General features: G+C 43.0%; 1 protein-coding gene across 4 annotated transcripts in view; it reads right to left on the reverse strand.

The window, feature by feature from the left end:
- LOC123514636 (protein trapped in endoderm-1-like) overlaps positions 1-24,407 on the reverse strand; it is a 76,281-nt gene that overhangs the window by 19,780 nt on the left and 32,094 nt on the right. For 2 of the 4 annotated variants that reach the window (XM_045272620.1, XM_045272621.1), the window contains exons 2-4: positions 19,510-20,273; positions 11,323-11,492; positions 8,653-11,000 (exon numbers count right to left, since the gene is read on the reverse strand). In XM_045272620.1, the coding sequence (XP_045128555.1) occupies positions 10,445-11,000; positions 11,323-11,492; positions 19,510-20,040 (1,257 nt within the window). In that variant the 5' untranslated portion in view covers positions 20,041-20,273 and the 3' untranslated portion in view covers positions 8,653-10,444. Of the gene's footprint in view, positions 1-8,652; positions 11,001-11,322; positions 11,493-19,509; positions 20,274-24,407 lie in introns of those variants that run through there. The other 2 variants (XM_045272623.1, XM_045272622.1) reach the window with 2 other exon arrangements.

A 24,407-nucleotide genomic window follows, 5' to 3' on the forward strand; every position in this document is an offset into this window, starting at 1 on the left:
AAAGTGACCGGTTATGAAGATTTGATCTGTATGGATGTACAGGAGTAATAAAAAGACTAACAGTAACTTCGAATAAAATTACAAACTTGTGAGGTGACGACACTTGAGCACCGGCCACCTGCTTTGCTATTCATTGTTTCCCTAAACTGTATTTATTTATTTATCTATTCCTTTGCGTCACCTGTTTGCGTATTTGCTTCACTGTTTTATCAATTCATTCGAGGCCCCGTTTCTTAGATTTGGAGTTCTGTTTATTGTATACTTGTAACTGCCCAGTGTGATGCAAAAAGAAGGATTACAGAGGTGTCAGCAGTTACCTTGGTGTGATGGATGGCGTCAATAGTGTGCTCGTTAAGGATTCAGCCATGTACTGTTTGGAATGAGGGATGAGAGACGGAGCAAAGAGTGGAAGACATTGATTGCGGGAATTAATCATGGCATTGTGCTGGAACAAGTTATTGCACGAGCAACAGACAAGCTTCATGTTGCTGATGAGCGGAAGTTGGCCACCAGCGTGACACAGGAGCACATGAAAGGAGCTGAGGGGGTTGATTCCCCTGGTAGCACTAAAGCTGCTCTCACGCGATGCCTACCCGCCCCTTCCTATCCACCCTTGTCCTTCCCTGCTAGTGAAACATCCCTCCCTCCCAACCCCTTCCTCCGCACTCTTGCCTTCCCCTGATGAGTGATACGTCTCTCCCTTCTCTCTCCTACCAACTCACCTTTGCCTTCCCCTGCTAGTGAAACATCCTTCTCTTTCTGTCCCTGCCTACGCACCCTGCCCTTCTCCTTGCAAGTGAGACATCCTTCCTTTCTCTGTCTATCCATGCTTGCCTTTCCCTTATAGTGACACACCCTTTCCTTCCTTCCCTTCTTATCAACCTTGCCTTACCCTGCTATCGACGCAGCCTTCCCTCCCTACCCATACGTGCTTGCTTACCCTTCCCAGTGACTCATCTCTCTGCCTACCCATCATTGCCTTTTCCTGCTAGTGAGACATCCCTCCCTTCCTTCCCTGCCTATCTGTGCTTGCTCACCCCTGCCAGTGACTCACAGCTCCTCAGGCCGCACCAGTGACCTATGCCCTGCTGTGTCTGGCTTACATCTTCGCTTACTTAACATTCCTTCTCTAGATGCGAAGGAGCTTTGTCTCACTCTTACCTTCACTCCACACGTGCACCTCGCTCCCCTCTCCCCTCTCTCCTCTCCCTCTTCCCTCTTCCCTCATCCCTCTCCCCCCTCCTCTCTTATCTTTCCATCTTCATTATCCCTACTTTAATTATTGGTAGTACTGTAACCCTCTTATCTCTCTTCTCTTCCTCCTCCTCCTCTTCCTCCTCTTCCCCTCCTCCTTCCGCTTCTCCGTTTGCTCACGTGATCCCAGATGCCTCCCTCGTTCTTCTCCTTCTCCTCCTCTTAATCCTCACTTTCTTTCTCTATTTCGTTATTTCTTTATTTGCTGATTTATTTTTTGTTTAATGTTGAATCTTGATTTGCTTTCTTGTTTTCTTCTTTTCTTTTCTTTTTTCCTCTTCTTCAGGTTTAAGCGTCTTATTCTCCTCTTTCATATAATTTTCCTTTTCTTATTTTCTCTCTTCTCGTTTTCCTTCACATATCGCCCTTCCACCTCTTCCTGTTACTGTTTGCTCTTCCTTTTGTAATCCTCTTCCTTCTTGTCTTCCTTCTCCTCCTCCAGGGAAGAGGTTACCATCTATACTGTACTCCTTCCCCTGCATGTGGGATAATAAAGTCTTGGATCCTGAAACAACTCAACAAGGGCCAATATATCTGCTGCTGTTTGTTTTTCCTTTGCGTACCTTTGTGTTCTCGATCTTGTCCGGTGCGTATTTGTATATACAGTACTTGAACTCCCTCTTAAGATTATCCCCTTTCTTTCTCCTACCACTTTTCACTTCTCTTTCTCCCCAGCCGTCATTTTGCTCCCTCCTTCTCTCCTCCACTTCCTCCACTACCTCTTCCTCCAACCCTCCGACGTGTTCCCAGTCACGTCTTCTTTCGCTCGTCCTCGAAAACAGCGAATTTAAACAATGACACACTTCTGAATCTTGCGTTTCTTGTTCTTACCATTTACGTCGGCCTTGCGTCATGGCACCTACTTCCTGCTTGCCGAGATTAACCCCTGAGTACCAGGACACGTTTTCACATTTATTCTGCTTACTATTTGGTGATTATACACAGCTTCAGAAACTTATGTCAATTTAAAATAGTAAAGACTGGCCATTAGACTTCCGACCTCCATAGACCCTTCCTAATGTAAATAAAATCGTTCAGTCACACCCAAAATTCAAGGTAGAAAGGCGTCCCAGTACCGAATGGGTTAATTACTGCACTGACGCTCATGTAACACTATTATTTTGTATGGTGTAGTGTTGTGAGTGTAAGTGTGTGTTGTTTGTTTCTGTTCCTTTTGTTCTTATCATTTATCATTTGCTATTTCAAAGATTTACCTTTATATATTTATTCTTTTTTTTCCATTTATGTTTCTGTGGCAAGTTATTGTATTGTAGAGTGTGTGATCTTATAATACTCTCTCTCTCTCTCTCTCTCTCTCTCTCTCTCTCTCTCTCTCTCTGCTTCACTTTCGCGTGTTATCGCATCAGCTTTTCTGAGTCAGTAATGGCGGATACGATGGTATCTTGCAAGCTTCAAGGACAGACGTCGTGAATTTCTATCTTTACTGTGGCCTTCTCTCTACTCTCTCGGGCATTTCCGGCGCAGCAAGAATAATGGTGTGCTTTGTTTACCCGAGTGAGTGACAGGGAGAAGTGAACGGGTAGATGACAGAGAGAGAGAGAGAGAGAGAGAGAGAGAGAGAGAGAGAGAGAGAGAGAGAATATAAAAGACAAGACAGAATAGATCTCCATATTCTTAAATGCCCTTATGGGTTGTCCTTAGGGTAGTTTCTAAAGGCCATGGAAATAACTAATAGGGTTCTCATGGGTGTTCTTCTATCGGTGGCGTATCATTGTTATCAAAACATTACTGAAATTATGAAAACACCTTTGAAATCTCTAGTAATCTCATCCAGAGCGGGTTCAATATAGCTGATGCAAGATATTTAGTGGTTTGAAACTAGTCTTGAGGGTTAAATTGTGTTTGGAAATACTCTTGAGGAATTAGATTATCAAACAACCATTAATCACAAAGAGTATTCGGGAGGAAACATAATGAAGGGTAATGGTGTCGATATTGGTGCTGTATACGCGAGGAGGACGAGAGTGAGGAAGAGAGAGAAGGGAAGAGGGCAGAATGGAGGGGAGATGAAAAGTAGTGAGTGTGAGGAAAGGATTACGCATGGTTGAATGGGAGAAGACGCCAGGAGACTTCATGGGTTGTGGAAATCAGATGTTCACAATTTACAAGGCATGGTAACTCACCATCTCAATCGTAATAAAAGACACGTAATGGTAATTTTAATGTTAGTCACTATATATATTTCATTTTTGTAGTCCTTTGTCATGTGTGTGTGTGTGTGTGTGTGTGTGTGTGTGTGGGTATTGATCCGGTGGGCTTTGGTGCAGGAGTGGAGGAGAGGAGAGGCAGGGTGTGGCAGACAGAAGCAGAAAAGGACAGTCACCGAGTTTCCCTTCCCACATTTCACCATCCTTCTTTCCTTTTCCTTCCCATCTTCTCTTCCTCTTCCCGTCAAACTCCTCCTGCAATCTGAAGGCTTTTAAGCCCATCCATGTGGCCAGTTTAGGGAATAGGGAAAGTCGCATTAGCCTTGTTGTTGTTGTTGCCGCCAAAAAGCTAAAGATAAAAAGAAAGAGGATAAGATTGGATTCTTTCCTTCATCAAATTTTCAATCCTTTTGAAAATCACCAGGTTTGAGTCTCTTGTCTATCAATAGGCATGAGAAAGAGTTTTAGTTACGTCATTGTATGCAATATATTTGCACTAACAAACAGAAAAGTTCTCCCGTTACTGGATAACGTAGTAACGGGAAAAGTTATGTGATGTCACTATGCCTTTATATCAAAACATCGACTACACTTCACTTAGTTTTAGAATTTTGAGTATTGTGCACAAACCACACAACACTGAGTTTAACAGGACATACACGCTGTTGCCTGTCGCTCACAAGTACTGTTGCCAACTGTCGTCTTCAGTCCTGTCCCGCTCAACACACAGCAAAAGAAGGTCAACACCTCGTAATCAGACTCTGCTAAATGGCGAAATCTCATCATCTTAACACATGAAAACAATAGAAGTATCCTATGGAAGTTTCCTAGACTAAAGAACAGATAACTTCTAAAAGAGCATTTATTCCTGCCTATTCCTACCTACCCACCCTTACCTACCTATGAGTGCACTTCTCCTTCTTTCTTTGTGTTCCTTTATGTTTTCTTTGGGACACACACGCACACACACACAAAAAAAAAAACATACACACACACACACACACACACACACACACACACACACACACACACACACACACACACACACAGAGAGAGAGAGAGAGAGAGAGAGAGAGAGAGAGAGAGAGAGAGAGAGAGAGAGAGAGAGAGAGAGAGAGAGAGAGAGAGAGAGAGAGAGAGAGAGAGAGAGAGAGAGAGAATCTTTCCCTTCTTAAAAAGGTAACTCACTTATAGAAATATTTTCATTTTTCTGCAATTATCCAAGCAATTTTTATCAATAATTTTCACAAGTTCCTTTGTTCCAAACTATGAATATTATTTCCTCCTCCTCCTCTTCTCTGTCTCCTCCATTTTCGTAAGTCTCCTTCTCCTCGTCCTCCCTCTCCACCGCCGTCATTTATCTTTCTTCTTCGACGGGTTGTGACAGAAAGAGGTGTGAATATCTTGCTTCAAGTTTGAGGTTGAGGGGCAGTAAGTGGCAAGCAGGAGCTGATGTTGGGATTAACGAGGTGAGACGGATTGTACAGGGCGTACAGTGAAATACTCGAATGCGGGTTAAGAAAGAAAGGAGGGAAAGAAAGAAGAAATGAAGGCACGAAGAAAGGGATGACTATATAGAATTATGAAACGCGCACACACACACACACACACACACACACACACACACACACACACACACACACACACACACACACGCTAATCAACTAACTAACTGCATCACAACAACACAACTCAGTGAAGACTGTTTGTTCATGTGTAATAAAAAGTGAAATAGGAGACGAAAAGGAAATAAAAACTTAAGTATATATAGATCAATAAAACAGAAACGAACGACAGCGGTGTGTGTGTAATTCACTGTTTGATCTGCTGCAGTCTCTGACGAGACAGCCAGACGTTACCCTACGGAACGAGCTCAGAGCTCATTATTTCCGATCTTGGGATAGGTCTGAGACCAGGCACACACCACACACCGGGACAACAAGGTCACAACTCCTCGATTTACATCCCGTACCTACTCACTGCTAGGTGAACAGGGCTACACGTGAAAGGAGACACTCAAATATCTCCACCCGGTCGGGGAATCGAACCCCGGTCATCTGGCTTGTGAAGCCAGCGCTCTGACCACTGAGCTACCGGGGTGTGTGTGTGTGTGTGTGTGTTTCAGTCCAAGTCTTGCTATAGTTCTTTAGGTAAATCAAGACCCATAAATAGTTAAAAAAAAATATTTTCGTAATTTTTCTTTAGCTATAATACTTTCATTGCACTCAGTTGCTTTGCTTCAGTTTCATGCCTGTTCTAATTTACCTTTTTCCGGACTACTAAAGTGAAACAGTGAGAGACTATAAAGGGCACACAACTAATAAATGATAGTGGTAGTGTTAGAATTAGTAGGAACAACAATAATGATACCAGCAGCAGCATTGTCATTAGGTTAGGAAAGAATAATACTATATATTTTTTTATTATTTCTTTAGAAGCAAATGAAGAGGAAGCGACTCCTTGATCAATTCATGAATGGTAATAATCTTGTGAGTAATCCTGACTAGAGGGAGAGAAGGAAGGTCAAAGGTCAGACAGGTCACTCGCTCGGATCACGCAGGTCACTCACTGGTTTGCTGCGTAATGGATACACCCACACTCCCTCCCCCCACACACACACACCCACACACACACACACACACACACACACACACACACACACACACACACACACACACACACACACACACACACACACACACACACACACACCCACCCACCACACACACACACACACACACACACACACACACACACACACACACACCACACACACACACACACACACACACACACACACACACACACACACACCTTCCTGTTTGATGAAGTGTGCCTTCTTTCTTACAAGTGCCTCGCTTTATTGCATCTGTCGTGTCGTCTGCACTATATGTCACGTGCTCCCTCTGCACTGCCTGATACACCACCACCACCACCACTACCTCCGCCTCCTCCTCCTTCCTACACATTCTTCTCCCTCTCCTCCTCCTCCTCCTCCTCCTCCTCCTCCTCCTCATTCTTCACCTTGCCTTTCCTAGCCTTCCAGCTTCTCTTTCCTGGAGATTTGTCTTTCTGTTCTGATTTTGATGTTAGTTTTCGATTCTTTTGTTGTTGTGTGATAATTTTGTCTTGTGGTTTTCTTCATACGGTTTTTTTCTCTTGTTCTTCTTATTCTCCTTCTTTTGCTCCTCCTCCTCCTCCTCCTCCTCTTCCTCCTTCTCTTCTTCCTCCTCATTCTTCTCCTTCTCTTCGTCTTCCTTCTCCTCCTCCTCCTCCTTCTCCTCCTCTTCCCTCCTCCTCTTCCACCTCCTCCTCATGCATTAACAACACCTCCTCCTCGGCATAATATTGTGCACCATCTTTCACTGTCTTCTCTCGTGCTTCTGACAGTGCAACGACGCCCAACCCCTGTCCCCACCACACACACACACACACACACACACACACCCGTTGTCTCTCCGTCAATATTAGTGACCTCGTGACGTCATTTGATTTCTGCACGTAATATTTCTCAGCACTGGCATCGATTTTTTCCTTTTACGTCCGTTTTCTCCCTCATTTCTTACGCCTCCCTTGTGTGTGTGTGTGTGTGTGTGTGTGTGTGTTACGTAAGATTGCAAGACCGCTCGGTATGGCAAGATTAGGGTATGGTTGGGGAGCATGACGAGGAACTGTGTGGCTTAGTGAGGAAATGGACACTAGAGAAACATTGAGTGATGGGGGAGAGGAATGAGTGGTGTGGTGGGTACAAGGGAGGATCAAGAGAAGGGGTTGGTGTGGGGAAGAGTGTAAGGGGGAGACGATTTATGGAGTAGTGGATAGGAATGGGTGAGGGGAGCGTTGTAAAAAAAGAGTACAGGGAAGGGGTGATTAAAACTGAGGGATTACGAGAACAGTGATGGGGATGAAGGGGTGTGGTTAAATGAGAAGGAGGAGAAAGCGTGGGAGGTATTAAAGCTACTGTCTTACTGTCCGTTTGTCTGTCTGTTCACTGGAAAATCTTCAATCTATTCACCGTGACAGAAAACATGTGTAGCTTGAGTAGAAAGCGCGCCTCTGTGTCTGTGTGTGTGTGTGTGTGTGTGTGTGTGTGTGTGTGTGTGTGTGTGTGTGTGTGTGTGTGTGTGTGTGTGCTCGCGTGTGTGGTGAAGTAAGAAATAACATTGATTCGATACCTATACGTAGTTTGTCTGTCTGCCTGTGGTGGTGTGCGGTGAGACAGGGAGATGCCAGTGTAGTGATGTGAGAACATATGAACATGAAGGAAGATGCATGAAACAAGAAGATCTGCATATGTCAGTTCTACTATAAAACTTATCTTCCCGTACTCAACTGTCTTCCCTTTCCATAAACTTTTGAGACCCTCTTTTAGAATATCCCCATTGACTCGACACTGATGGCCTGATTGCTGATTCTGTTCCTAATACCTACCAGTCTGTGTTATAATTTTTCTATCTTTTTAATATACGAGTATTCACTGTATATCAAACTTAGGGACGTTACTTCATATCCCCTCCTGATTAAGACCAATAGTGTTATCTGTATCCTCTTTTTTGCATCCTTTACTCTATTTAGGTACCTCTATCAGAGCCATTCTTAATCTATGTCGCCCTGATGCATGTAGACTGGAAAGTTCTAGTCTTTTTTTGTAAGTATCGAAAGGAATATAACGATTCCTGTGTAATATTTTGGAAGGAGGTATTTGTGCAGTGATGTGTTGGGCAGGAAGGGTGAGTTAGCCATAACGAGCATGTCTATGTTAAAATCTTTATTGGATTAATCTCTCCAACATCATTACATGGATCAGTATGGCAGTTACGTATGAGAATATCGAGATCAATATACCATTGGCACCATCAGCATCATTACCGTCGTCTTTGTCATCATTTACATCACAAATAATGTGTGACGATTTTTGTAATCATCTGTATCTTATAGTATAAAAGGTCATATAAATCATAGATTATATTAAGAAGCTTCATAAAATTGAAGTAATATTGAGAGGTACAGAATCGTGTGTGTGTGTGTGTGTGTGTGTGTGTGTGTGTGTGTGTGTGTGTGTGTGTGTGTGTGTTTGGATGTGTACTTTTGTATTGAAGCAAATGATGATAGTAATAATAGTAATAATAATAATAATAATAATAATAATAATAATAATAATAATAATAATAATAATAATAATAATAATAATGATAATAACAATAATAATGATAATAATAATAATAATAATAATAATAACAAAAATAATAATAATAATAATATTTAGAATAATAATTAGAATAATAATTAGAATGCTAAGAATAACGATAGTACATAGAAGTGGTAATAACTAGCCTTGGCAATGGAAAATGTCTGACAAAATATTTGTATGCAATTCACTTGGCTTGCTAGAATACAATAACATTAAATAGTTTGGGTGAAGCTGAGATCAAACAGGAACTTCAGATTGTTATCACAGTGTTGGTAACCCTGAGGAGCCGAACATCTCGTTAGCAGTCACTGGGGAAGTTAGTCCGGTAACGAGGCCAGGCAACATCACCAGATCGCGTAGTTTTATCTATTTCATTATATTTGTTATCGAGCTTGTACTTTGATGCATAAAAAAAGCCTTCAGAATATCCAGTTGATACGAGTTGTAGCATATGACGCTGAGGAAGAAATTAAGACTGAACAGTGAAGCAGGATTTCATGTTGCTACTTTGTGGGTTTGTGGTGGGCGAGGCTAAATATAATGAATGAACATACCAGGCTGAAATGGCGTGATGGGAAAGGAGATTGAAGCTTCTTGATTTAGTTGTAGATAAGAGATAAGGGCTTTCCCAATATGAGAGATGTTTTACTGGAGAAGGATTGGCATTTATGATAGATAAGAAGGCCTTGGCAAGTTCACTGGAAAACTCACTGTAAATGCTTACTGAGAGGGTGTGGATAAAGTGAGGGTAAACTGGATGTGGTTGAGCGTATAAGGGCGTCACGGTAAGGTTAGACTCCTGAGAGGTGTCGCTAAGGGCAGGAGTTGAAAGGTGGTCTGAGAAAGTAATTCGACAGCGGAGGATGAGCATCTGATGAGTACTTAACCTTCAGCTTTTTAAAGGATTACGTTTGTGGCAAAGAGAAAAAAGAATGGTTGCTTTTTTTTTTTTTTTCTTATAATGCCTGTCAACTCACCAAACAGATACCACAGACTGATGTTGCTGTCTTGCTGTTGTGGATGGTAATTCTTCTCTAGCCACCTTCAGTTCTTTGAGTAATAGTGTAATAGTCTGTAGAAGTTCATGTGTGTGTTTGTGTCTTAGTCGCTCAGTTGCTTTGATGAGATCAGTCACTCCAGGGAAACACGATGGATGGAGCTGCGTTGTACTATTCTTTGAGGGAAACATTATAGTCTTCCAGCACAATGAGATCCTTTTCTAGTGTGTGTGTGTGTGTGTGTGTGTGTGTGTGTGTGTGTGTGTGTGGAGGAGGAGGAGAAGGGAAGGCTAAGTAAGATTATGACACGTAAGGGCAGGTGTGGTGTTGGTAGTGAGGGTGTGGTGGAGGTGGTGTCTGTGGTGTTAAAGAAAAATCAAGGTATCAGATGTGTGGACCAAGATGCTACAGAGCCGTTGTGGCAAAATCACCACACGCCTTGTCCGTCTTGAATGTGGTGATAGTGGTGGGGAGTTTGGTGGTAATAATGGTGGTCGTTAAAGGGGTGGAGGTAGTGAATGTGGGAGTTATGATGGTGGATGAGATTTTGGCGTTGGTGATGGAAGTGGTAGAGGAAGTGGTGGTGGTGGTGGTGGTGGTGATGAAAAAGGGGGACATTGGAGGCGTTAGTGTCTTGTGTGGTGGATTTGGTGGATGTGGTGATAGAAGTTAGAGTGGTGTTGGTGGTGGTTGTGGTGGTGCTGATGATGGTGGTGGAGATATCAGAGTCATGCTGGACGGTAGAATCAAACGTTATCACTGAACTACCGGAGGACTGACTTTCACGTCGCCACGCAGGCCACGAATGCACGAAGAAAGCCCGGTAGTCCATGTCAGCGCGTCCGGGGGGGCATGGAGTGGAATGCCTTGAGGCGGAGAAGGCAGGGCAGAGGGTAGGGGCAGTTGTTGTGCTCCGTGGGAATGGGGAAAAACGACTCTTGGTTGCCCTCTTTGTAAGTGCTTGTTTCGAGGGATACCAATGCGAGAGACGTGGTCCTGCTGCTCAGAGGGAGAACTGCCAATGTGGAAGGGGAAGGAGGATGATGGTCCATGTCGTCCTTACTCCTCTGCAATCCATGTTCTGGCCTGCAGTAACCTGTTCTCATGATGCACAGGACCTTGTTCACCAACAACTCCATGAACTGCTTGTAGGCGATCCTGTAGTTGACATTGATGATGGCGTATAGAAAGAAGTTGACGCCGTATTGGATCCAGTAGACCATGAAGATGACGACACCGAGAGTGATGTTTCGGTCTGAGCTGAGCAGCGAGCAGACGCTGTAAACACAAATGGGAAGAACGCATGCCATGAACAGGAATAGCAGCATCAACAGCAGAGCCGTGGACTTTACCATCATCCTGAGGCGTCGTTCGACCATCTCCGGCGACCTACAAGAGCAGGAGAAATCATGAGGACGAATCACTAGATAGTGATTCATTCATACAGAGAGAACCAAGACTGACATTACCGCCATTTAGCGCCCATAGCATTCCCTCAGGGTGAGTCACGCGGAAGTTTGTGTCCCCGTGGCGAATGAGGAATGTATCAATGCTAAGTCACTGAGAGCATTGAAAGCTTGCCTTAACTTAATTTTCCTTAGTATTATTGGCAATGGATGGGGGGTTGCGCTGGGAACAGCATTGACGAATGTTCCATGATAAAGTATTATAATATATTTTCACATTAGGCAAACAGATGGGCGAAACTCACATGCCGGAATTGTGCAGCCTGCGTGTGTTACTCCATATCTGGTAGATGATGCTGCAGCAGCCTGTGAGCACCAGTCCGCAAGGCAGCACCGACTCCAGTGAGAAGAAGTAGATCCTCCATTCGTGTGACACCATGTCACATTTGTGGCTGACGGTGTCGTACTCGAACTCCTGGTGGAAGCCACAGCTTAGGTCACAACGAGTACCACATCATGTACTGCTGTCTGCGATTAGTTGTGCTACTGCTCTTGCTGCCGCTATTACTACTACTACTACTACTTCTACTACTACTGCTACTACTACTACTACTACTACTACTACTACTACTACTACTACTACTACTACTACTACTACTACTACTACTACTACTACTACTACTACTACTACTACTACTACTACTACTACTGCTACTACTACCACTGGCGAATTTCTAAGCTTATGTTTTGTTTGTGGCTACTGTTGTGACTTGTTTTAAAGTTATACCGTTACATCACTAGGAGGCGGTGGCGTATTGGATAAGGTGGTGAGCGTGGGATCGGGCAGACGTTCACGCGTAGGTTCGAATTCCACCAAGTACGGTCTTGAAACTTTGCCATTTGTCAAGTGGTTGAAAGTTAACATACATGTCACCATGATACCCAGGTTCTAGGTGGTTACAGCAAAAATGCGGTTGGGTGGTGATATGGGGACTAATATGGATAAAATAAAACTGCCTGCGCCACTAATGGGCGGAAGCTTAACAGCGCTTCAAATATTCTTCAAGTTATCTACAGGCGCTATAGGCCAGGACATAAAAACAAAACAAAAAAACTTCCTCTTCATCATGGCCGTCATCATCTTCGTTTTCGTTCTCGTCCATATTCTTCTTTTTTTTTTCTCTCTCGTCATCGCCAAGTTAGTAGTAGTAGTGAAAAACTCTCGAAATCCCTACCTGTTTTTGTATTTCCATTCATTCAAAAGGGAGGTTTCAAGACATTCATCCCTTTCTTGTGGCTAACTCTCTCTTCCTTGTTTCGAGGGGCTGGCATCTAAGTGGGTCTTTTTGTTTAATCGTTTTTGGTGCCTATGGACCGTTCTCTCATATATGAAAAGTCCATCTCTTTCTTCTCCGACCAATATCTCTACTACTATTGATACTGCAGTTTTTACCATCATATTACCACGACCACCATTACCACAACCAACCACTATCTTCATTACTTCTACCACCAGCACTCCCACCATCGTTACCATTACTGCTACTTCTACTGCTACTACTACCACTACTACTGCTACTACTACTACTACTACTACTACTACTACTACTACTACTACTACTACTACTACTACTATCATCGCTATTACTACTACCATCACTGTTACTACTACTACTACTACTACTACTACTACTACTACTACTACTACCATTACCATCGCTACTACCGTTGGTGCTTCCTTTGCATTTATTAGCGCTGGTCGCGCAAGGATAGCTTTCTAGTGTGCTGATGATGAAAAGAAGTGTACTGACACGCCCCAAGTCAGATATTTTTTCAGTTTTGTTTGGTGAATGAAAAACACGAAAGCATTGGCGAGTTTGACGTATCTTTTATCATCAGAACTTTGTGTTTTTATACTTTCCTTTTTCTCTCTCTCTCTCTCTCTCTCTCTCTCTCTCTCTCTCTCTCTCTCTCTCTCTTTCATCAGTTATATCATCTCCTTTTCCTCCTCCTTCTCCTCCTCTTTTTCCATCACTATCAAGGCATCATCATTATCAGCATCATATTCTCCTTATCACCATTATCATCATCATCATTGGTAAAATTAAGAGAATATCAGAATGTTGTATGAATGAAAATTGGGTGTATTAAAAATTTGGGATGTCTACAATGTATTCTATCTTCTTCTTCTTCTTCTTCTTCTTCTTCTTCTTTTCTATTGTCTTTGTAATTGTGGTTGTTGTCTTCTTGCGTTTTCTTGCTATTGTCGTTACAGTTGTCGTTGTTGTTGTTGTTGTTATTGTCAATTTTGCTGTTCGATTTTTTCTTCTTACTTCTTCTTCTTCTTCTTCTTCTTCTTCTTTTTTTTTCTTCTTCTTCTTCTTCTTCTTCTTCTTCTTCTTCTTCTTCTTCTTCTTCTTCTTCTTCTTCTTCTTCTTCTTCTTCTTCTTCTTCTTCTTCTTCTTCTTCTTCTTCTTCTTCTTCTTCTTCTTCTTCTTCTTCTTCTTACTCAAGTCTCTATTACCACCACTTCATCTTCAACTCTTCACCTCCTTACCAAGTCTCTCTCTCTCTCTCTCTCTCTCTCTCTCTCTCTCTCTCTCTCTCTCTCTCTCTCTCTCTCTCTCTCTCTCTCTCTCTCTCTCTCTCTCTCTCTCTCTCTCTCTCTCTCTCTCTCTCTCTCTCTCTCTCTCTCTCTCTCTCTCTCTCTCTCTCTCTCTCTCTCTCTATTTATCTATCTATCTATCTACCTATCTCTCTCTATCTATTTATCTATCTCTCTATCTATCTATCTCTCTCTTCACTCGGATTAATGCTCTCAACCGTTCCACACATTTGCAGGACTTTCTCTCTCTTCTTCCCCTTCCCCTTCGCCTTCCCCTTCTTTCTTCATCCCTCTCCAGCGTTCTACTTCTGCACCCTTTCCTCTTATTAGCCATCCTGCGCTTCCTCTTCCTTCTTCTTCTACCATTACTACTACTACTACTACTAATAATAATAATAATACCACCCTATCGTCTTCCCCTCGTCCCCTTTCTTTGCTTCACTTATTTCTGTGTCCTCTTTTCCTGCCACTCCAAGCTCGTATTAAAACCTTTATTCGTATCATATCTTGTCCATCTCTTCATTCTCCTCCTTCTCCTCCTTTTCTTCCTCCTCTTCTCCCTCTCCCTCTCCTGCCACTTGTCTTCGTCCTTGCACTCTTTCATATCTGTCCTTGTTTTCTTTTCCTATCCCATAAAAACCTTCTCTTTTTCCTCCTTCTCCTCTTCGTACTCCTTCCAATCATTTTCGTAATTACTATTCTCACATCTACTGATAATCTTCCCATAGTCTCTCTCTCTCTCTCTCTCTCTCTCTCTCTCTCTCTCTCTCTCTCTCTCTCTCTCTCTCTCTCTCTCTCTCTCTCTCTTGTAATTCCCAGTTGACAGCTCACAAATCAAGGCCGGGATGTGTTCTGAATTGGTCCTATTTGTTGCGCCTGTGTTCGTATCGTGATGGGAGGAGCGACGGAGGCTGAGAGTTCACGCCACGACTTTGTCACGACTTACACTGAGACTTGGGATCTTTTTCTGAAGCACGATCTCGATGCATCTCCTCCGCTATCGTCAAGAGGCTCCACTTAATTTTGCACTTGGGTCTTTGAAAAGGGTGTTTCTACTGTTCTAGTGAAAGATTAAGTTGAATTCTACAGTACGTTATGGATGGGAGGAACAGTCTTGAGGAACCCGCCAGTCATCTCTGTGGCCTTTGAGAATAGTCGTGGTGAGCTTGTGGAGCGTTTCAGAATGTGAGAATATGCTGTATTTTATGAAGCAAACAAATGACTACAGTGGTTTTCTCAGTCTGGGTGTGGCGTATGTGGGGAAGAGGATCGGGGGTGTGGCGGGAATCTGGGTTGTCTGTGGAACTAGGTCAGGGACGTCAGTGTCTCGCCGCTGGGATACGTGGAGGTGCCGTCCTTGTTGCCGTGTGTCCTGTTCCTGATGTGCAATTAAATGTATCGTCCGAGAGATATCGTGAAGTTAAACAAAATGGGCAAATGGTTTAGAGGAGGAGGAGGAGGAGGAGGAGGAGGAGGAGGAGGAGGAGGAGGAGGAGGAGGAGGAGGAGGAGGAGGAGGAGGAGGAAGTGGTGGAGAAGGAGGAGAGAGAGAGAGAGAGAGAGAGAGAGAGAGAGAGAGAGAGAGAGAGAGAGAGAGTTTTAAAGGTTGTTTTTATGGTGAAATTATTTTAGTCTTGGTTTTTATTAACATTGTTGTCATTGTGCTATTTTCATCTGTAAAGATATAACTATTGATGTTATCATTGCTACTATCGTGTTGTCTTTATCGTTACACATGTTATTATAGATGTTACTCTTACAAATAGCATATATAATTATTTTCTCGACTTTATCATTATCATTGTTTTTATTTTTATCATTATTATCTTTATTGTTATTATTATTATTATTATTATTATTATTATTATTATTATTATTATTATTATTATTATTATTATTATTATTATTGTTTTCGTTATCATTATAATATTTCATTAATACTATCATGATCTCTATTAATTCAAGTAAGTTTTTAGTAGTAGTATTATTATTAGTAATAGTAACAGTAGTAGTAGTGGTAGTAGAAGTAGTGGGAGTAGTAGTAACAGTAGTAACAATAACAGCAGCAGCTGAAGCACAAGCAGGGCACCACCAGCACGGCAGCTACTGTAGTAATGTCAGTGAAGGAGGGAAAGACAAAGTTATAGAAGTGGTGACAGTACAGAAGTGTGAAGCGTGTCAGGGAGCAATAATCATCAAATTTAATAATGTTGTAATAATCATCACACACACACACACACACACACACACACACACACACACACAGAGTCAGTAAAGATGATGATAATAATGAACATCGTAAGCAGTGACAAATGCAATAAATCATACTTAAGGAAGCATGACTGTCACATAAGGAAAGTATTGACAGTACAGTGTGTGTGTGTGTGTGTGTGTGTGTGTGTGTGTGTGTAAAGGTTATCATCACCAGATTTCTACGAAACTTCCATTTCGTACTGTTTTGTGTTTCTCCTCTTCTTCCTCCCCCTCTTCTTCTCCTTTCTCCTCTTCCTTCTCCTCCTCCTCCTCCTCCTCCTCCTCCTCCTCCTCCTCCTCCTCCTCCTCCTCCTCCTCATCCTCCTCCTCCTCCTCCTCCTTCATATTAAATTAGGTGATCTCATTTCATTCTTTCCTACAAAAGAAAACAAAAACTAAGATATCCTACCATTTTTTTTCATACTGCATGGAACTTTTTCACTTCATTGCCCGAGTGAGCTGCTTGAAATGGTGGGTGCATGGGGAGAAAACTTCTGATGTTCTACCATAACTCCACCACCCTAAAAGAAAAATAAAAACACTGATATTTAGTTAATCTTTGATGGCATTCTTTTTTTTTTCTTTGCCCTAATTCTCTTTTCTCCAAGCCATTCCTCACATTCCTTCCCTTCTCCTCTCTTCCCCAGGCGGTGCTCGAGGAGGGAGAAGAGGGCGGCGGGCGGTGATGAGGAGGTGAGAGAGTGAAGGATGGACTGACTGGCATTTCAGCGCCAAGGCAACGAGGTCCTAAGCCACCAGAGAGAGGAGGAAAGGAGAGAATAAGAGAAAAAGAAGAGATAGGAGAGGAGAGTACTAGAGAGAAACGGTGTCATGGCAAGCTCCACTCTCTTCCTCTCCTCTCCATTCATCCACTCTTCCACCCACTCTCCCATGTTTGGCACCTGCTGCTCGTCCTGCCACTCACTCAGCAAATATAGGACACCCAAGCTATCCCTCCGACCCGGTAAGTGTGTTATTACTTTTTAATCCCTTCAATACTGGGACATATTTCTACCTTGAGAGTTGTGTACGATTAGATCCTTTTATATGCATTAGGAAGGATCTATGAAGGTCAGAAGATTAATGACCAGTCTTCACTATTCTAATCCTCTACATAAGTTTCTGAATTTATATAAAATCAAATACCAAACGGAATGAATATGAAAACGCGTCACAGTACTGAAGGGGTTAATCTGAGTATTTATCTGTTGTTGTTGGTTTTATTATTGTTTACAGTACATGTCGGTTTGTTAATATGTGAGTGTTTGCTTGCTTATTTACTTGTCTGTTTCTTTTGTTTATTCTGTGTGGTCGCAATTTGCCTCTTTGTATGTCTAGTATATATATTTTTTTTTAATCTAAGAGTAGTTGTGATCAAGGGCAACAAAGATATGTTAAAAGAAATCCCCACTGAAAATGTTCGTCCAGAAAGAAAATCAAGAGAACATAGAAATTATGAGGAGCGCCTTGAAATCTCACTTTGGAAATGGTTCTTGTCATAGTCTCTTTCTCTCTCTCTTTGATAAAGGGGAGCGTTGTAATGTCCTCGCCATGGACTCGTTATGGACACAAGCAGCTGCCTCCATCACACCTGCTTCCGTCCTTCCTGTCTCCAGCTCCACATACTTATTTATATATGTGAATCTCCCCTAACATGCTTTGGTCATTCCTGTTGTAAATTTCAGCCTTAGGAGGATAATATAATGAAACTTTTAAACGTTTGTCCTAAAGTTTTGAACAATGTGTATGAGACTATTTATGTAATTAATAATAATGAGGTCTTACTAGCAGCGTTATGTAGCAGAGATTTAAAATATATGTTTGCTCTACGTTTTCCAGTCAGACGAGAATAGATGCGCCAATTTATTGGTTGAAACTGTCAAGCATACTTTTTCCAGGAGACTAGTTTATATAATTAAGAACAATGCAGTGTCCTACGATTAGCGTTATGTGTGGCAGGAATATAACGTAATTTTTTGCTGCATGTTTCCAAAACAAGGCGAGAATACATACTACCAATAAATTAATGGAAAGCATCGTTCAGGGACAATGTAATCATATCTACCTGTCCTCCGTTGTCAAAATCGTTACTCCAGTGTCCAATGGTAACATATCTCTCGTATTAGTACAAGAAAAAACACAACTCTCACATATCTGGTCTAGTGGGCACATCTCTCGCATATCTGTTGTATTAGTTGCGCATCCTGTCAATATGAATGCTGTGGCGTTTGTTGTTGACCCTCAGATTAAGCTTAATAGTTCTCATATGTATCTGTAGGGACTTAGAGGAGAAAGGGGAGGAAGTTTCTAGGGACTACGAGTAAATAAATGCCTGCTTTTCCTCTTCGTTCTGTCTCCGGAGAGAGAGAGAGAGAGAGAGAGAGAGAGAGAGAGAGAGAGAGAGAGAGTGTGTGTGTGTGTGTGTGTGTGTGTGCTCGAGCGGGTGGTTGTAAGGGCATGTGAGTGTATGAACAATATTAATCACGAGAGACTTGACTTATTTCATTTGGCTTCATCTATACCGCTGTGAGCCTGCGGCGTGTTGTGTTTAGGGGAGGTGCGGTGGTGTAGTGCGTCTACTTCACACTGAGAGGCCACTAACACATGGAGGGACGAACACAAGCAAGCAAGGTAAAGCAGAAAGGTCTCATCCCCGCCACGAACCTTACCTGTTACGTGCAGCACCAGCGTGGGTTATAAAGAACACCTCGACGAACAAACAAACAAAGCAGACGGATAAACACAAAGGAGCGCGCACACACACATACACACACACACTCACACACACACACACACACACACACACACACACACACACACACACACACACACACACACACACACCGCGTAGTGTAGTGGTTAGCACGCTTGACTCACAATCGAGAGGGCCCGGTTCCAGTCCCGGGGCGGTGAGGCAAATGGGCAAGCCTCTTAATGTTTTTCCCCTATTCACCTAGCAGTAACTAGGTACGGGATGTAACTCGAGGGGTTGTGGCCTCGCTTTCCCGGTGTGTGGAGTGTGTGTTGTGGTCTCAGTCCTACCCGAAGATCGGTCTATGAGCTCTGAGCTCGCTCCGTAATGGGGAAGACTGGCTGGGTGACCAGCAGACGACCGAGGTGAATTACACACACACACCCACACATACGCACACTCACACACTCACACACACTCACACTCACACACACATACACACACACACACACACACACACACACACACACACACACACACACACACACACACACACACACACACACACACACACACACACACACACACACAACAAAAGGGAACACATTACTTTCCAGAGGCTGTTTGGATTTTATTGGCCGTATATATCCGGATTCTTACCTCCTGGAGGGAAGAACAGCCAAGGTGTGCGCAAAGAACATATGATATTATTAGAGAGAGAGAGAGAGAGAGAGAGAGAGAGAGAGAGAGAGAGAGAGAGAGAGAGAGAGAGAGAGAGAGAGAGAGAGAGAGAGAATTTTGATAGGAAATCTCTAAGCAAGTGAAGTGTTGATAATTGAGGTTTAAGCACTATTGCAAAGCGCAGGTGGTGTGTGTGAAGCGTGAGCGTGTGGCGGGTGGTGGAGGCCGGAGTGCAGGTTTAGGAAGCTGCGCCGTGACTCACCTGTGTGAGGGCAGCGAGCTGCAGCAACACGCTACCCACCCAGATGCCGGCGATGAAGAGCAAGGTAGGACGTGGCCTGAAGAACCTGGCACCTCTGGAGCGGCCCAGGTCAACGCAGCGCTCTACCGTCAGCAGTCCCAGTGTAGTCCACTCCGCCAGGGCGTTGACGTAGCGGAAGAGTGCAGCGCCTGTGCAGAACAACTTGGAGGGCTGGTGAGGAGTGTGGCCCAGCGAGTAGTTGTAAGTGATCGCGGTCACCGGCAGGTTCACGACACAATACAGAAAGTCACAGATACTGAGGTGTAACAGCAGGATGGTGTCACCCTCCAATGTCACCACTGGCCGCCCCACGGGACCGTACCGCCGCCTCCACACTCGCCCCAGGTACAATTGGTAGGAGATGGCGCAGATGGTAACGAAGTTACCCACACCACCTACGCACGACACTGTCCATGCCCACACCTGCGCCGCCATGATCCAGCCCAGGGGCACCGATTCCCCATCGCCTTCCACACCTACAGAGTCGTTCATTCTCAGTAACCGGTTGCCTTGTTTTACATGACACACGACACCAGGTCGTTCCTAAAGGAGACTGCTGCCTCTTCACCAAACGACCTTTGTATATCTTGCGAGGCCACGTTCTGTAGCACTACTACTGGCAGATCCACCAGCAGGCCGGCGTGCCCTCGCCCCTCACAACTCACATCCTGACTGGAAAGGACTGACACACTTCACTAAATAGCCTGTTGTCCTGCTACGGTTTCCTGTTGAAAAAAACAAACAAACAGATAATCTCACTGCAACAGTATAATGAAGCAACTACTGAGAACAGTTTCAATGATGAAGTGTACAGAATCACTATTCCTTAAATATATTTTGGAAAAAAGAGGAATCTCATAACCTGAAGCTGACAGGAAAAAAAAAAAAAACACCTGGAAATAGGGAATGAAGCAGGCAAGAAAAATATACTTTGAATGGAATAGTGAGAGCAGCGAATAAAGGTTACTATTTTATTTTTTGTTAACCATCTGATAGAGAGAAGTGGCTTTGCAAAACCTGTACGGGTAAAACACTCCTGTGAGCTTTAATACAGTTTGACAACCATTGATATACTGAGAATAATAGTTTACTTGCATAAACCTTACGAACCTAAGCGTTCAGAGAATGACAGAGAGTTGGAAACGCAAAGCCATGTACTACATCATCCTAGTTAATTTAGTAATCGTACTTGAGCTGGATAAGAAAAAATGGAAATACAAGCATCAAAATGATTAAAGCCACTTCATTACTCCTTTGCTCTTAGTGTACAGTTTTTATCAATCCGACGCTTTTGACTTACGCTACAATACTGTAAGACTGATGAGAGATCACAGCAGTAAAGAGTTAACGTTGTTGTCTGAAGGAGGTTCACTTGGACATAATCTAATTTCCACATAAGAAAGAAATTTTTACTTGAATGGAAAAAGTGGAATGAAATATAATTACTTCGCAGGGAAATAGAGAGGGAAGATAAAAAACAGAAATAAAACACAACGGAGGACGACAAAGTTGTACGTCACCATAAAGCAAGATAGGAGGAAAGAAAACGAGAGGCTTCGAAGAAAAGAACTAAATAGAAAAAAAGAAAGGAAATGGTCAGGAAATACAAAAGGGGGATGGGGAGGGACAGGACAGGAAATGGTGATGGTGTTAAGGGGGTGACCATCTTCGGATAACACTCACTGGAAAGTACGATCATCATCAATTTAAAACATTTTGAAAATAATCTGATCGGGTCTGAAAGAGTGTGTGTGTTTGTGTGTGTGTGTGTGTGTGTGTGTGTGCGTTCGTGTTTGTGGGGAGGGAGTTTAAAGGACAAATGTATCACGGAACTGCAAACCGCCAGATGCAGAAAAGGGAAAGATTGATTGCCAAACGTCAGAGAGAGAGAGAGAGAGAGAGAGAGAGAGAGAGAGAATGGAAGGGTAGTATTCTCTCTCTCTCTCTCTCTCTCTCTCTCTCTCTCTCTCTCTCTCTCTCTCCCCTACTGTGGTGTCAAATAACAAGAAAACTAGACACGCCCTTGACCTGAGGGCGAATTGTTGTGTTATTATTGTTTGTTGTTGTTGTTGTTGTTGATGTTGTTGTTGTGGTGGTGGTGGTGGTGGTGGAGGTGATGGAGGAGGCTAGATGAAGAGAGATTGATTGATATCTTTATTGGCCTTTAACTTTTTTTTAAAGCATATTTACATAAGATGGATATAACAGCATTAATCAGGCCAGGTCTGTTAGGCCGAGGCTTTTTACAGACGAGAGAGAGAGAGAGAGAGAGAGAGAGAGAGAGAGAGAGAGAGAGAGAGAGACTTGAGAGATTTTTGGAAGGATAGTAAAAGACGAGAAAGGGAAAAAGGAAGACCAGGGAATGAGGAAAGAGCGACAAGAGGGGACGGATATGATTGACACTACTAGTTAAGTGCAGTAATGTTTACCCTATGTACTGTGGTCGTGTATTACTCCGCTACCCACGCGTCTCACGGTCTGTCGCCTTCCAACACAGCTTGGAGAGACTCACGCTTCACCGGCATCCCGTTTTGCCTTTGTCTGACTGGCTGCCCTGTCCTGCAGTGCTGTGACCCATTGCTGTGGTCCCTGCACAGCCAGTCTACTTCTACACCGTCAGACTCCAGTTGTCTAGACTTAATTCTTCATCACGGCCGCTCGCCACCGGCTACAAAGCCTCACCCCGGCCGCCGGCTACTCAAGTCTCATCACGCCCGCTACCTACTACCAAGCCTCCAAGCTTTCAGTAAGCCTTGTATTTCACAATAAACACCGGGAATAGACCCAAGTGTTTCTTTTTCAACCATCACCAGCACACGGAAGATGATAATGATATAATCGCTAATGAGGATATGAAGTTGGATGAGGAATCAAGCAAATCCTATACCGTGTCATTTAACCCTTTTGGTACCAGGAGGCGTTTTCATATTCATTCTGGTTAGCATTTGGTGATTTTATGCACCTTCAGAAACCTATGTTGAAATTAGAATAGTAAAGACTGGCCATTAATCTTTTGGCTTCCATGGACCTTTTCTAATGCATATAAAATCGTCTAATCCTACCCAAAAATCATGGTAAAAGTGCGTCTCAGTACTAAAGGGAGTTAGAGGGAAAAAAAGTGTAATGACAACTACTGCAGGGAGGAAATTCATCGCACACGTCAAACAGGAACAAAAGACTCGGGGAAGGAAAAAGATTAGTGAGAAGGGAGAAGGGAAGGAGGAGGAGGAGGAGGAGGAGGAGGAGGAGGAGGAGGAGGAGGAGTAGGAGGAGGAGGAGGTATAAGCAAAGACTGTAAAAGGGTTTATGAGGAGCACGAGGTAGAAAATGAGGGAAGAATGATGAGGTGAAGGAAGAGGAAGAAGCGTATAGGAGAAGGTGGAGTAGGAAGAGGAAGAAGAGTAGGAAGAGGATATTGACTTGGTGCAGCAGGAGGGCGTAACACTGCAGAAATTACTCCCTGAGTGGCCACACCTAGAGAGAGAGAGAGAGAGAGAGAGAGAGAGAGAGAGAGAGAGAGAGAGTAGTCTGAACGCATGAGTTTTTTTTATTTTTTATCCTGCACATCTCTAAAATCTATATGAAAAATAGTTATTGTTAAATGGGGAAGGGCAAGTAGAAATACGATAAGGGGAAATATCTGTTGTACTGAATGGATGAAGAAATTAAAAGAAAAAAAATGTAGATATAAAAGTCCAAGTCAATAACTTTTGGACTAAATAGATCAGAGAAATATGAAAGGTAGATAGCCGATGAATTTTTCCAAGATATGAGCTTTATGTGCTTTTGCATGAAAAATCACAATCTGGAAAAACAAAAATGTTTCTTTGTTTTTGCTTTTTTTCCTGCACCACACCACCATCGCCATCACCACTACGATTACCACTACTTTCAATAGCACCACTACCACTACCAACAACAGCAACACAAGTTTCAAATGATATACAGTAAGGTACAGAGCTAATTCAAACGAAATATCGGTGGAGTAATTGAAAAAATAGTCAATACAACAACGTAATAACATTCTAGTCACTTCCACTCTTGACTGTGGGATGATACACATAAACAATAATAAATTAACACCGGCACCGACAGAGTTTCATATCACATCCCCCGCTGCTCATTGCAACATTGTATCCTGCCAGGCAGACACACTAACCTTGACTGATAAGCCAACTCGTCTATTAATTTCTCAAGCACGGAGTCATCAGTCAGTTGAGAGTGAGGAAAATTATATTGACACAATCCAATACTATATTACCGATTTTTAGTTGTATTAGATGATACAGAGGATACACACTGACACACACACACACACACACACCTACTATACCCACCTACCTATACCCGTCATATTTACCTCCATTACCTTCCTTCTCTTCCCCTTTAACTCATCTTTCCTTCTCCACATCGATCACTTCCCTCCATTTTCTCCCTTCTCCTCTTTCCTTACCTTCACTTCCCGACACGCTTGAAATGGGGACGCTCCGAGGAAGTCATATTTACTGCGAGAACTGAAAGACTGCAAGAGGATAGTCACGGTACGAGTATGTCCTCTAATAGTCCCTCGAGTTCTGTGTTGTCCTGTCTCCTTAACCCCTTCAGTACCATGACATGTTTCCATATTCATTCTGCATACTATTTGGTGATTTTATACAGCTTCAGAAATTTATGTGGGAATTGAAATAGTGATGACTCTGGCTATTCATCTTCTGACCTCCTTAGACCCTTCCTAATGCAAATAAAATTGTCTAATCATACCCAAAAAATCATGGTAAAAATGTGTCCCAGTACTGAAGGGGTTAGATAGAGTAGATGCAGGACAACATGAAGTACGATTATCGCTTTTGTCTTTCCTC

Source organism: Portunus trituberculatus, chromosome 38, assembly GCF_017591435.1.
Source record: "Portunus trituberculatus isolate SZX2019 chromosome 38, ASM1759143v1, whole genome shotgun sequence".
In the NCBI taxonomy this organism is placed as follows: Eukaryota; Metazoa; Arthropoda; class Malacostraca; order Decapoda; family Portunidae; genus Portunus; species Portunus trituberculatus.